Here is a 15,742-nt window from a genome sequence, read left to right on the forward strand (position 1 = left end):
TAAAAAAAGAAATAGGAAGCGAAGAAGGAACACAGGAGTAAAGAATAAAAATGGCGACAAATAAGTACCTATCAATAATAACTTTAAATGTAAATGATTAAATGCCCCAATCAAAAGACATAGGGTAATGGATTAGATAAGAAAACATGACCCATATATCTGCTGTCTACAAGAAACCCACCTCAGAAAAAAAGACGCACACAGACTGAGGGTGAAGGGATGGAAAAAGGTTTTTCAGGCAAATGGAAATGAAAAAAAAAAAGCTGGGGTAGCAATACTTATATCTGACAAATTAGATCTCAAAGTGAAGGACATAACAAGAGATAAGGAAGGCCACTTCATAATACTAAAAAGAGCAATCCAACAAGAAGAAATAACCCCGGTAAACATATATGCACCCAATACAGGAGCACCCAAATACATAAAAAAAAAAACTCCTGGAGGATATCAAAGAAGAGATTGACAGCAATACAATCATAGTAGGAGACTTTAATACCCCACTATCACCGTTGGACAAATCCTCTAAACAAAAAAATCAGCAAAGAAACATCAATCCTAAATGACTCACTGGACCAGATGGAATTAATTGACATCTTCAGAACATTTCACCCCAAAGCCACAGAATATACATTATTCTCAAGTGCACATGGGTCATTTTCAAAGATAGACCATATGGTGGGTCATAGGCAAAATCTCTTCAAATTTAAGAAGATAGAAATCATATCAAGCATCTTCTCAGATCACAGTGGCATAAAACTGGAAATCAATTACAATAAAAACAATCCAAAAAAATCAAACACATGGAGACTAAACAGCATGCTATTAAACAACGACTGGGTTACCAGAGAGATCAAGGAAGAAATAAAAAACATCATGGCAACAAATGACAATGAAAACACTACAATCCAAAATCTATGGGACACAGTGAAAGCAGTCTTGAGAGGGAAGTTCATAGCTCTACAAGCCTACTGCAAAAAACAAGAAACAATGCTAATAAATTACCTAACCCTACAACTCAAAGAGTTAGAAAAAGAGCAACAAGAAAAGCCCAGTGTAAGCAGAAGGAAGGAAATAATAAAGATCAGAGCGGAGATAAACGACATAGAGACCAAAGAAATAATACAAAAGATCAACAAAACCAAGAGTTGGTTCTTTGAAAGGATAAACAAGATTGACGAACCTCTAGCCATGCTCACCAAGAAGCAAAGAGAGAGGACCCAAATAAACAAAATCAGAAATGAAAGAGGTAAAATAAAAACAGACCCCACCGAAATACAAAGGATTATTAAAAAACACTATGAACAACTCTATTCCAACAAACTGGACAACCTGGAGGAAATGGACATATTCCTAGAAAAATACAACCTTCCAAAACTCAATCAGGAAGAATCTAAACATCTCAATAGGCCAATAACTATGGAAGAAATTGAAGCAGTCATCAAAAAGCTTCCAGCAAACAAAAGCCCAGGGCCAGATGACTTCACAGGGGAGTTTTACCAAACTTTCAAGGAAGAACTAAAATCTATCTTCCTCAGACTATTCCAAAAAATTCAAGAGGAAGGAACACTTCTAAGCTCCTTCTATGAAGCCAGCATCACCCTAATACCAAAACCAGATAAAGACAACACAATGAAAGAGAATTACAGTCCAATATCCCTCATGAACATAGATGCCAAAATCCTCAACAAAATTCTAGCAAATCGGATCCAGCAGTACATCAGAAAGATCATACACCATGACCAAGTAGGATTTATCCCAGGAATGCAAGGATGGTACAATATCCGCAAATCAATAAACGTGATACATCACATAAACAAATTGAGAGATAAAAATCACATAGTCATATCAATTGATGCAGAAAAAGCATTTGACAAAATCCAACACCCTTTCTTGATAAAAACTCTCAACAAGGTGGGAATAGAAGGATCATACCTCAACATAATAAAAGCTGTATATGATAAACCCACAGCTAACATCATACTCAATGGGCAAAAACTAAAACCATTTCCCCTAAGAACAGGAACAAGACAGGGATGTCCACTCTCACCACTCCTGTTCAACATAGTACTGGAAGTATTAGCCATTGCAATTAGACAAGAAGAAGAAATAAAAGGCATCCAAATTGGAAAAGAAGAAGTAAAGCTGTCCTTATTTGCAGATGACATGATATTGTACATAAAAAACCCGAAAGACTCCATCAAAAAACTAATAGACTTAATAAATGAATTCAGCAATGTAGCAGGATACAAAATTAACGCCAAGAAATCTATGGCATTTCTATACACCAAAAGTGAACTTATAGAAAGAGAGACTAAAAAAGCAATCCCATTTACCATTGCACCAAAAAAATTAAGATACCTAGGAATAAACTTAACTAAGGAGGTAAAAGACCTATACGCGGAAAACTACACGACACTGAAAAAAGAGATAGAGGAAGATGTAAACAGATGGAAGAACATACCATGTTCATGGATTGGGAGAATCAACATCATTAAAATGTCCATACTACCCAAAGCAATCTATAGATTCAATGCACTCCCCATTAAAATGCCAACGGCATATTTCACAGACCTAGAAATAACTCTCCAAAAATTCATCTGGAATAAAAAAAGACCCCAAATAGCCACAGCAATCCTGAGAAAGAAGAACAAAGTATGTGGGATCTCAATACCAGATTTCAAGCTGTACTACAAAGCCACTGTTCTCAACCTGGTACTGGCACAAGAATAGATATATAGATCAATGTAATAGAACAGAGAACCCAGAAATCGACCCAAATCATTACACTCAATTAATATTTGACAAAGGAGGCATGAACATACAATGGAGTCAAGACAGTCTCTTCAATAAATGGTGTTGGGAAAATTGGACAGATACATGCAAAAAAAATGAAACTAGACTACCAACTTACACCACACACAAAAATAAACTCAAAATGGATCAAGGACTTAAACATATGACGAGAAACCATAAAAATACTAGAGGAATCCACAGGCAGAATAATCTCTGACATATGCCGAAGCAATTTCTTCACTGATACTGCTCCTAGGGCAATGGAAACTAAAGAGAAAATAAACAAATGGGACTACATGAAAATAAAAAGCTTTTGTACAGCAAAGGAGACCATCAATAAAACAACAAGAAAGCCCACTGCATGGGAGAACATATTTGCCAATGATATCAACGATAAGGGTTTAATCTCCAACATTTACAGGGAACTTATGCAGCTTAACAAAAAGAAGATAAACAACCCAATCAAAAAATGGGCAACTGATCTAAATAGACACTTTACGAAAGAAGACAGAAGGAAGGCCAAGAGACATATGAAAACCTGCTCAAATCACTAATCATCAGAGAGATGCAAATCAAAACAACAATGCGGTACCATCTCACACCTGTCAGCATGGCTATTATCAACAAATCAACAAATGACAAGTGCTGGCGAGGATGCGGAGAAAAAGGAACCCTCGTGCATTGCTGGTGGGATTTCAGACTGGTGCAGCCACTGTGGAGAACAGTATGAAGTTTCCTCAAAAAACTAAAAATGGAACTCCCATTTGACCCAGTGATCCCACTTCTAGGAATATATCCCAAGAAACTAGAAACACCAATCAGAAAGGATATATGCACCCCTATGTTCATAGCAGCACAATTCACCATAGCTGAGATTTGGAAACAGCCTAAGTGCCCATCAGCAGATGAGTGGATTAGAAAACTGTGGTACATCTACACAATGGAATACTACGCTGCGGTAAAAAAGAAGGATTTCTTACCATTTGCAACAACATGGATGGAGATGGAGATGGAGAGCATTATGCTAAGTGAAATAAGCCAGGCAGAGATAGATAAATATCACATGATCTCACTCATTTGTGAAATATAATGAACAACATAAACTGATGAACAAAAATAGATCCAGAGACAGAGAAACATCAATCAGAACGTCAAACCTCAGGGAAGGTAGGGGAGGGTGGGGGTAAGGGGAAGAAATCAACCAAAGGACTTATATGCATGCATGTAAGCCTAATCAATGGACACAGACAACAGGGGGGTGGGGACATGAATGGGAGGTGGGGGGTAATGGGGGAACAAGGACACATATGTTATACCTTAATCAATAAAGAAATTTTTAAAAAAATCACATGATCATCTCAATAGATATAGAAAAAGCATTTGACAAGATCCAGCATCTATTTATGATAAAAACTCTCAGCAAAGTAGGAATAAAGGGAATATACCTTGACATAATAAAGGCCATATATGACTATATGGCAAACCCACAACTATCATCATACTCACTGGGGAAAATCTAAAAGTATTTACCTTAAGATCAGGAACAAGACAAGGTTGTCCACTTTCACCACTCTTATTCAACATAGTACTGGAAGTCCTAGCCACAGCAATTATACATGAAGAAGAAATAAGAGACATCCAAATTGGAAAGGAAGAAGGATATATACAATTTATCCTTCTTCCTTTGGAATTGGAAAGGATATATTCAATATCCTGTCATCCTTATTTACAGATGACAGGATATTGTATATAGAAAACTCTAAATATTCCACCAAAAAACTACTATAATGATAAATGAAATCAGTAAAGTAGCAAGATACAAAATAAATATTCAAAAATTGGTTGCATTTTTATTTTTAAGAAAATATATTTTGTTGATTTTTTACAGAGAGGAAGAGAGAGTTAGAAACATCGATGAGAGAGAAACATCAATCAGCTGCCTCCTGCACACCCCCCACCGGGGATGTGCCCGCAACCAAGGTACATGCCCTTGACCAGAATCGAACCTGGGACCCTTGAGTCCACAGGCCGACGCTCCATCCACTGAGCCAAACCGGTTAGGGCTGGTTGCATTTTTATACACCAATAATGAACTACCAATAGGAAACGAAGAAAACAATGCCATTTACAATGGCATAAAAAAATAAAATACCTAGGAATACATATAACCCAGGAGGTAAAAGACCTATTCTCAGAAAATTATAAGACACTGAAGAAGATACAAATAAATAAAAGCATATACCATCCTCATGGATAGGAAGAAAACATCATTAAAATGTCCATTCCATGGCTGGTGTGGCTCAGTTGATTGGGTGTTGTCCCATGCACTAAAAGTTTGCTAGTTTGATTCCCTGTCAGGGCACACACCTGGGTTGCAGGCTCGATCCCCAGTAGAGGGCATGTATGAGGCAGGCGATTGATGTTTCACTCTCACATCAATATTTCTCTCTCTTTCTTCCCTCCTCTCTCTCTAAAAACTAATATAAAATAATGCCCATACTTCCCAAAGCAATCTATAGATTCAATAAAATTTCTATAAAAATACCAATGGAATATTTCACAGAACTAGGACAAATAATCCAAAAATATATATGGAACTGCAAAAGACCCCAAAGAGCCACACAATCAAGAGAAAAAAAGAACTAAGTTGGGGTATCATGCTACCTGATATCAAAGTATACTACAAGGCTATAGTAATCAAAACAGAATAGACACTTCTGGAGATGGCCAGAAGACATATGAAGAGATGCTCAATGTCGCTAATCATCAGAGAGATGCAAATTAAAACCACAATGAGCTATCACCTCACCTAATGGCTATCATCAATAAATCAAAAAACAATAAAAGTTGGTGAGGATGTGGAGTAAAGGGAACTCTAATGCACTGTTGGTGGGAATGCAGATTGGTCAGCCACTATGTAAAACAGTACAGAGGGTCGTCAAAACTTAGACAACCCAAAACAGTAATTCTAAAGAATATATGCACCCCTATGTTCATTGCAGCGTTATTTATAATAGCCAAGCTATAGAAGCAAGCCAAGTGCCTATCAATAGATGCGTGGGTAAAAAGCAGTGGTACACATATACAATGGAATATTGCTCAGCCATACAAAAGAATGAAATTTTAACATTTGCAACAGCATAGATGAAACTAGAGGATATTATACTAAGTACAATAAGTCAGTCAGAAAGACAAACACCATATGGTTTCACTTACTAGTATATGTGGAATCTAAAAACAAATATACATGAACTAACAAAATTAAAACAGACTCATAGACACCGAGAATGAACCAATGGTTGCCAGAGGGGAGGGGTAGGGAGGCTGGATGGAAAGGTGAAGGGATTAAGAAATATAAATTGGGCCCTAGCCGGTTTGGCTCAGTGGATAGAGTGTTGGCCTGCAGACTAATGGGTCCCAGGTTCCATTCCAGCCAAGGGCACATGCCTGGGTTGCAAGCTTGACCCCCCCCCCAGTAGGGGGCGTGCAAGAGGCAGCCAATCAATGATTCTCTCTCATCATTGATGTTTCTCTCTCTTTCCCTTCCTCTCTGAAATCAACGAAAAAAAAAAAAAAAAGAAATACAAATTGGTAGTTGCAAACAGTCATGGGGATGTAAAGTACAACATAGGGAATATAGTCAATAATATTGTAATAGCTATGAATGGTGCCAGGTGGGTACTGGAATTATTGGGGGGAACACTTTGTAAAGTATATGATTGTCTAACCACTATGCTGTACACATGAAACTAATACAAAATAATATTGAATTTTTAAAAAGACAGAAATTCTTTTTTTTTTTTAAAGAAACCTTTTGAACTTTTGATTTTGGAGTACAAAATATAAATGTGTGCCACTGCAAACCACTCAGACCCAGAGCTAAATAAGTCTCTGTGTTGGTACGTGTTGGGGGGAGAGGGCTAGTCCAGGTTGACTGTGGTAATGAAAATGCCTGAGTCCGTGTAAGTAATTGTGCTGTTATAAAACACAGATTTAGACCTTTGCTGACATTCTGAATTCTTGAGGATTTCTGAATCCTGCCCAAGCCATGAAATGCTTGTTTGAGGAACTGTTGTGCAAGCATAGGCTGCCTAGTGAGACCCAGGAGGCCACTAAAATAGCTTCTTCACAGAGGAATCTCACCTCCCAACTGCACTGCCTAAAGACCCACCATTTGAAACTAGATACAGGCATTTCATTTACAGAATTCCCAGGTTAAAATGTACATACTCTTGGGAGAGGTGCCATCTTGCACTCTCAGCCAGTAATACCATGTTTTAAACTTATTTTCAGGCCACCTAACTAGCCCTGAAGCACAGGTTGTGGTGGGGGAGGGGAGGAGCGTGGCCCATGTTGTTGGTGGACTGCACTGGGCAAGGCTTCTGGAACTGGAACACGATGAAGGAAGGCTCTCTCCGCTGCTGAGACCTCCATGACAGCTAGCAGCAACGCCCCACACCTGTTTCCTCAGCTGTCATTTGGAGGTACCCACTTCACCAGTTACTGTGACCTGGAAATTAGTTTAGTGGCATGTGTGAAGCAACACTCCTGGCAGGTAATATTACAGCACAGGAGAATGCCAAGTGGAGGGCCCGGGACAACCAGAGAAAACTTTTAAGGCCATCTTGGGCCCCCAAGAATCAAGACAGATAATAAGGCATAAAAATGATGTGAAAAGCATGTGCATGGGGGATGATCACAAGTTCACCTGGAACTAATGTTGGTGGAGTTTGAAGTTCTACTTTTTAAAATTAAACCTAACGTACAGAGTCTGAGTCTGAAAGTCTCAAAACTAAAAGCAAGTGGAGGTTACAAACTCACATGGGCACGGCAGAAACCATTACTGCGACGTCACTAATGTGTGTGCTCTGTTAGGGCAATGGGGTTCCTCTGAGGGTTTCTGAGGTGAAAGGGCATAGGAAAATGAACAAACTTCTATGCATTGCAGAGTGTTACAAAGAGCTAGGTGAGTGGAGGTCCAAAACAAACAAAAAAGGAGGAAACAACCCAAATGTCCATCAATGGATTTAATGAGCAGATAAAAAAAATGTGGAATACACATACAGTGGGATGTTTTTCAGCCTATAAAAGGAATGAAATTCTGCCACATGCTACAACATGGATGAACCTTGAAGACATTATGCTAAATAAGCCAGATATTGTAATGATTCCACTCATATGAGGTATCCAGAGTAGTCAGATTTATAGAGAGAAGTAGAATCATGGTTGCCAAGGAGCTGGGGGTGGAGTGGGGTGGGAGGAATGGGAGTTATTCTTTAATGGGTGCAGAGTCTCAGTTTGGGATGATGGAAAAATTCTAGACATAGTGCTGACGGTTGCGCCAATGTGAATGTACTTAATGACTGAAGTGTACACTTAAACTGGTAAATGTTATTCTATGTATATTTTAGCACACCACAAACAAACAAGCAAAAACAAGGAGCTCTTTTTGGTCTCCAGATGTTTGAATTTAAAAAGAGAAGGTACAGCCACAATAGAGGGCAGCGCAGATGAAGGAATGGAACAGACAACTGGGCAGGGATCCTGAAGCGCCGCTCACTTTCAGCTAGGGGACTTACTAGTAGAAAGCAGTATTGGGCACAATGATCTATTTACCTGGCTCCCCCACAGACGGTGAGTACCCTCACACCAGGGACTCCTGTTTTCTTCTTTCTTCTCAAGAGCCTAATGCCAGCCACAAAGTAGCATCTCAATACAGGCTTATGGAATGACTCTTTGGGGAGGGACGCCGCCCAAAGTATCTGCCATTTGGAAACGCGTTCAGGTTCATGTTCATGGGTCAACTCCTGGGCTGTGCTACATGACATAAAACTGGGACAGCCCAGAGAGGAGTCACCCGCGTTTCCGGCCCCGGGAGCTTACACCCCAGGTCTCCACTAGCCTCCGCCCATCTTAGGAGGTCCCGGGACCTCACGGAGCTCTCGGTCAGAGGGCAACTGGCTGAGTGGCGTCTCCTTCGCTCCTCCCTCGCACAATCCTGGTAAAAAAAAAAAAAAAAAAAACAACCTCAGGGGCTCCTGGAGCGCCCAAACCGACCAAAGCCTTGTAGCAAAAAAAAAAAAAAAAAAAAAAAAGGAGGTGGGAAGGGCGGGCGGGCAGGCAAATAAAAGAAAGGGGGGAAAAAGCTCGGTGGGAAAGAATCTTGCGAGCTCAGGATCCCGCCTAGAGCCTGGACCAGAACAGCGCCTTGCCACCGCCAGGGGGCAGCCCTCCCCAACGCGGTCTCAATGGCCCGTAGGCGCCCCGCCAATTCCTGCGTCCACGCCAGCAGGACGCGCAGGACCCGGGTCAATGTGTTGTCCCCGGCCCGCTTCACGGAAATGTTTCGTTCCTCGCACAGGCTTGGCGGGGTGGGGAGGCGTTCCCAGCCTCGGCTGAGAGCTGGGTGCTCGTTAGGGAGGGAGGGCAATGAGATAGGGGACAAGGGGGGCTAAAGGGGGCGCGCGGGGGAAATGAAACGCTTGGGTTTCCGCGCTGGGGGAATTTTACGAGCGCAGAGCTAAAAATCACATACAAATGTGTAGCTTAACTAAAACAAACAAAGCAAGTGGACTGCCCAAATGTGGGGCTTTAGAAAAGCTCACCCAAATCTCTGTTAACACTCTGTCCCTGCAGCAGTCCTCCTGGGTCGATCTTTCGCTCTGACCTTCAGTAAATCCCAACACTTTCTCCTGAATAGTCAAAAAATAATTTGCCACTTTCTAAAAAAAAAAAAAAAAAAAAGCTTTTAGGGAAGAGCCCTTTAACCCTTTGGGGAGGGACCTTCAGACAGTTATAAGCAGAACGCCAGGTCAATCTCTGCGCCCTTCTTGGCTAGACAAGTTCAGGGCAGTGGTAACAACAGAATGAGGGCTGTAACTTCAGATTCTAAAGTAACGAATGGTCGGCGAACAAATTCTTCTCCATTTCATCTTTAAATACTTTGCCACACAGCAACCCCCAGTCCAACGAAAATCATGGTGTTTATTTAGATATGGACTGAGCAGTACTTATGAAACTTAAACTTTCAAATGTAAAAGTGAACTCCTTGGTAAGGACTCCTGGCTACAACAACAAAGCAATGTAATGCCTGATTAATAGTGCTGATTAATGTTGGCTCAGGTTAATCCTAAACCCCATTACAATAATTAAATGGTTCAGCCATATATCAAACGAGTCAATGAAAAATAATTTATTTAGAACTTTGAGACATTCTCATAGATCTTTCAAATCTATGATGAACTTCATGGGTCATTTGTAAGTGTAACTGGTTGGTAGCTGTTCTCAGCAACAAAAACTCGATTTAAAAAGAAGTCTTAAATGGGGAAATAGTTTATTTTTGAGGCTCTGTGATTGATAAGGGGAATAATGAAACATTTCAAAATGTGAAAAGTACTTGGTAGATAAAATGATATACACAAAGGCAGCTGATGATTGTTCCTACAGAAAGCCATTGAGTTTTGATTCTCAGTTCTTGTCAAGTGATTATTTTAATTAGAAAGCCAGAAATTTGAGGCAAGTTCCCCACTTTGAAATAGAAGTGTTTTAGGAAATGCCAAAATCCAAAAGGTATTGCTATAGGAGTGTGAATTCACAGTTATTACAATTTTTCACTAGCAAAAATAATTAGAGTTGGTGACAAATATAGGTATACTTAAAATAGAATCATATTTGAATTATTTGCTGTCACCTGAAAAGAAAAATTGAGTTGACTAGAACTCAAATCTTTTTTTTAAAATTTCAATTCTTTTCACCAGTAGCTATTGGAAATACTTAGTGGATTAAAAAAATTTAAAAACAGGTCTGAAAATTTTTATTTATCATTATAGTTTCTATTATTAAGCCCACCTGAGTAGAGATGTTTGTATACATTATAGTAATTTAAGTATTTGGAGATTAGTTGAGTAGAAAGTTCCTCTTACCTATAACTAGAGAGTCCCTTCCCCCATTATGAAGACTGAGTTTCTAGGCACAAAAACATTTTTTGAAAAATTTTTGTGTGTATTTGTTTTTTCATTAAGTGTTTCTAATTTCTTCTCTGCATTCAATCATTTCTTAATTCCCATTAAAATTTTTAGGTCCTCTCATTAGAGTGGCTTAGTTATCTGCCAAGTTTCTAGAGCATTCAATTGCAGATAAGTGACTAAAACGCCAGTCTAACAGCATTTTTATTAACAGATGGTGGAAAACAAATGTCTTTGGAGAAGAACTGAAGGAGGCAGGTTAAAAGGTCAATAAACAATTATTGTGCTTAAACTGGGGAGGAGGATTTCATCAGGTTCGATGAGGGTACTCGCCCAATCTAGGGGAGATGGGACAACCCAACCCAACAGACCTTAGAGCCATTCCCCAGGGGCCACCGCAGACAAGGGGTGTCGTGGTGCCGGGCTGCGCGGCTCACACAGGCCATGGAGTGGTCAAACCGTCGAGTCACGAGAGTGCATCTGGAGGTAGGGCTGAGAGCTAATTGAAGAAGAAGGGGCTGGGAACTCCGACTCCTGCCGCGGGCCCAGACCACCGCGGGCCCAGACCACCGCGGGCCAGCCCGTAATTCAGGTCTCAGCCCTTCTCAGCCCTCGCTCCCGCCTACGGGTGAACTTTCTCTCTTGAACAGAGCCGATTTCCTCGGCTTGCTACGCTTCCCTCGGTAGCGCTCTGACGTGCGCACCATGTGACAGGCTCCCTTCAGCTATAAGCGGAGTAAAGGTCCGCCCTCTCCTGGTCTCAGCCCTCGACTCACGGAGCTCTGTCCCTAGACTCCTGGTTCCACACCCTCCCGGGCGTCCAACCTGCTCTCCCAGGGCCCTGCCACCCCCTCCTCTAGTGACCCGGCCAGGGGCGCTCGGAGGGGAAGGTCAAGTGCCCCTCCCGGGCAGGGTGAGCGCGGAGCGAGGGAGCGCAGAGCCGCGGGGAGACCGCGGCGGCGCAGGAGTTACAAAGTCGCAGCGCCAGCCTCGGCCGCGCCGGCACCGCCGGAGCACACGCAGCCTGAGCGGCGGCAGCGCCCCCAGCGTGGCGCCCCGGGGCCGGGCCCGCCGCCCGGGACCAGGGCTGAGGCGCGGCGGGATCCCGGAGCCCGGCGCCCCTATGCGCCGCCTCGCCGCCGCCGCGCGCCAGCTATGACCCTGAGCGCGGAGATGTCCGATGCCTCTGGCCTCGCCGAGGAGACAGACATCGACGTGGTGGGGGAGGGCGAGGACGAGGACGACGAGGAAGAAGAGGACGAGGGCGGCGGCGGGGGGCCCCGGCTGGCGGTCCCCGCGCGGCGGCGCCGCTCCTACGCCGAGGACGAGCTGGAGGACCTGGAGGAAGAGGACGACGACGATGAGATCCTATTGACCCCGCGGACGGGAGGCTCCCCGGTGCCCCCGGGCCCAGCCCCGGCCGCGGGGGCCGGGGCCGGCGGGGGCGGCAGCGCGGGCGGCGGCGGCGGCGGGGGCGCGGGCGGCACCAAGAACCCGCTGGTGAAGCCGCCCTACTCGTACATCGCGCTCATCACCATGGCCATCCTGCAGAGCCCCAAGAAGCGGCTGACGCTGAGCGAGATCTGCGAGTTCATCAGCGGCCGCTTCCCCTACTACCGGGAGAAGTTCCCCGCCTGGCAGAACAGCATCCGCCACAACCTCTCGCTCAACGACTGCTTCGTCAAGATCCCCCGCGAGCCCGGCAACCCGGGCAAAGGCAACTATTGGACGCTGGACCCGGAGTCCGCGGACATGTTCGACAACGGCAGCTTCCTGCGCCGGAGGAAGCGCTTCAAGCGGCAGCCGCTGCTCCCGCCCAACGCCGCCGCCGCTGCCGAGTCGCTGCTGCTCCGCGGCGCCGGGGGCGCGGGAGGCGCGGGCGACCCGGCGGCCGCCGCCGCGCTCTTCCCGCCGGCGCCGCCGCCGCCCCCGCACGCCTACGGCTACGGCCCCTACGGCTGTGGCTACGGCCTGCAGCTGCCGCCCTACCCGCCGCCCTCCGCCCTCTTCGCCGCCGCCGCTGCCGCCGCCGCGGCCGCCTTCCACCCGCACTCGCCCCCGCCCCCGCCGCCCCCACACGGCGCGGCCGCCGAGCTGGCCCGGACCGCCTTCGGCTACCGGCCGCATCCGCTCGGCGCCGCCTTGCCCGGTCCCCTGCCGGCCTCCGCGACCAAGGCGGGCGGTCCAGGCGCCTCGGCCCTGGCGCGCTCGCCCTTCTCCATCGAGAGCATCATCGGGGGCAGCTTGGGCCCCGCCGCCGCCGCGCAGGCCGCCGCCGCCGCGCAGGCCTCGCCCTCGCCCTCGCCCTCGCCCGTGGTGACGCCGCCCGCGCCCGGATCCGGCGGCGGCTGCGCGGCTCAGGCGGCCGTGGGTCCCGCTGCCGCGCTCACTCGCTCCCTCGTGGCCGCCGCGGCCGCCGCCGCCTCCTCCGTCTCCTCGTCGGCCGCCCTGGGGACTCTGCACCAAGGGACTGCCCTGTCCAGTGTGGAGAACTTTACTGCTAGGATTTCAAATTGTTAGTAACGCTCTGTTAGCGCGCTTGAGAAAGAAGGTAGGAATCCGCTCCTTTTCTCCTCTCGGTGGTTTTGGTGTTTAGTTCGCTCCTCCTAGCGCGGCTCCTCCCGGCGCGGCCCCTCCCGACCTCACACCCCCGTTCTCGCCGCTTCGGATTCTAAGAGGAGACTGTTTGGCCACAGCTCGGTGCGCCCTTTGGCTCCGCAGTCCTTCTATTTATGCAAAGTCGCCCTGTGCTGCAGCCTCCAGCCGGGGTTGGTGGAAGAGGGTGCTGGTGGGGTCCGCCCTGTCTAGGCACAAGGGGCTTCCTTGACTTTTGGGAAATCTTAAACATTCTAAAGCCTTTTTGAGGTCTAGAGATTCTCAGGTCCAGGCATTAATCAGTAATGTTCAAAATACGAATACAAAAATAGTAAAGGTCCTGAAGAATGCCAGCAAAGCAATAGTTTTTATTTGAGGACACTTGTTTGGTGTACTTTTTCATGAAAAGGAAAAAAAATACCATACAAACAATTAACATGTTTACACAAGGAAAAAAGTCAAAATTATTTCTTATTTTAACCTGTGTTTTGTATCATAATAGACACGCGGAACTTTTATTTTGTACTTACTGCATATTCTTTACAAGGAGTATTGTAAATTTTACGGGCAATTGTACTATTCTAATGTAAGATTTTTACACTTTTTCAGAAATAAAATGCTTACTTTTCAAAGAAAACCCACCAAAAGAATTTGCTTCAGTTGTTCCCTTCTTAGTTTGCTTTCTTTATTAAAAAAAAAAAAGTTTCTATGTGAGAGAACTAGGAAAGAACCTATTATAGAAAAGGCAAATGCTATTTTCAAAGAGAATTTAACAAAAACTTCATTGCAGGAGATCAGAAGTTATTTTTAAATGACTACAAATAAAAGAAGTCACTTTGGTATACATTTTCAAATCTCATTCCATTCCATTTTGATGATTATTAAGGCGATTTAAAATTAAAGACACTGTTACTCTAGGATAACTTTATAGAACTTTTTATTTTTGAGCTTCCCATTTCAAGCAGGTTTCATTCATGTTTGAGCACAATATTATGTGTCTGTAAAAACTCTGCTACATAGTATTATAGTAACAGAAGCATCACAAGTGAATAGACAGTTTTTAGTTTTAAAAATTTAATAGACATGATCATCAGTTAAATAGCTTTAAAGTCCTGAATAAGAAAATATATACAAATATATTTTGTGTGTTTACATATACAAAATAAGTTGTATTTGAAAGTCCTGGTATTTACTAGTAAAGCTACTATTTCCTCAACAGAAGGGATTCCAGTAATTGCATAAAGAAGTTTTTATCCTAAAATGCAAACGTCAAAATTCTAGTTTAAATGAATAGTAAATTAAAAAAATGAAAATGCATCAGGTATTTATTGAACTAACTATATTTATACAGTTTAGATAACTTATAATCCCTTTTCAAATATTATGTGTTTTCTTTAAACTTATTGCAGGCAATTTTTAGATCTTGAAGTTATGTGAGACTACTTTTGATGACTATGAATGTTACTGAGGGCTTCCAATAAAACCAAGGCATGTGTAAAAAACATAATTTAAATGCTTAATATCAGTGAGTTGCAGAGTAAGTAAAAACTGAATAGTTTTTCAAATGTCTGAACAGGTATATATATATCAGAAGATCTGCAAATTTAACCTAGCAAGTTACCAAAGACTGAATTATAGGCCAGTATTTTGCAGTGATGTGCATTCTGGATGCTCTGTCCTCTCATTTATTTTTAGACAGAGTGAAAAAAACTGGTTCACTGCCTCAAAATTAAATTCAGTCTCCCCCCCCCCCCAAATGCTTGGAAGAAATTAAATGAGTTTAAAGTAAACACATTCACCCTCAAACTTATCACTAAACATATAGATACAAACCAAAGTGTTGTTAGGCAAAGGTTACTTTTATTCTAGCCCGGCTAAGGGAGAGGGGACACTGGAACCAGGGCATCCCACGGCCCGGCCACCCGGTGGGGAGGTGTTAGCAGGCGGAACCCAACGGCGCGGGCACTCTCTATCGTGTAGATGTGAAATTTTGATATGAAAGTCATGACGAAGAGAGCAAAACACAAACACTTGTGTGTCATCATTTGCACGAGGCTTAGAAGTCCTGAAAGCAGGGAATCCCAGCCAATCCCTAAATTCAGATTCCCGCATTTTTAAAAGAAAGTGCCGGGACAGGCCGCACCTCCCAGGTTGTCAGTGCCCTTAAGGCAATGGCAGGTAAGCACTGGGCGATCCAGCGCTGGCCTCGCTCCGGGTCCCCGAGTACGGGTCCCGCTTCGTCCGTGCCCTTGAGAGAGACCACCAGCGTATAGTGAGCTCTGAGCCAAAAGAAGAAGTAAGCCCGGCCTGGCCTGCAGTTGGGGAGATAGGGAGCAGCGAGGGCTGCGGGCCGGGTGCCCTGTGGGCTGCGGGGCGAGGGCCAGGGGGCA

At 44.2% G+C, this 15,742-nt stretch overlaps 1 protein-coding gene across 1 annotated transcript; it reads left to right on the forward strand.

The window, feature by feature from the left end:
• Positions 1–11,912: 11,912 nt before the first annotated feature.
• On the forward strand, positions 11,913–13,906 carry FOXD1 (forkhead box D1; the record flags this gene model as incomplete). Its single annotated transcript, XM_080679335.1, has 1 exon — positions 11,913–13,906. One exon carries the CDS (start codon positions 11,913–11,915, stop codon positions 13,275–13,277), a length of 1,365 nt encoding a protein of 454 aa, XP_080535461.1. The 3' UTR covers positions 13,278–13,906.
• Positions 13,907–15,742: the final 1,836 nt, after the last annotated feature.

Source organism: Plecotus auritus (assembly GCF_963455305.1).
Source record: "Plecotus auritus genome assembly, chromosome: 7".
Classification (NCBI taxonomy): Eukaryota; Metazoa; Chordata; class Mammalia; order Chiroptera; family Vespertilionidae; genus Plecotus; species Plecotus auritus.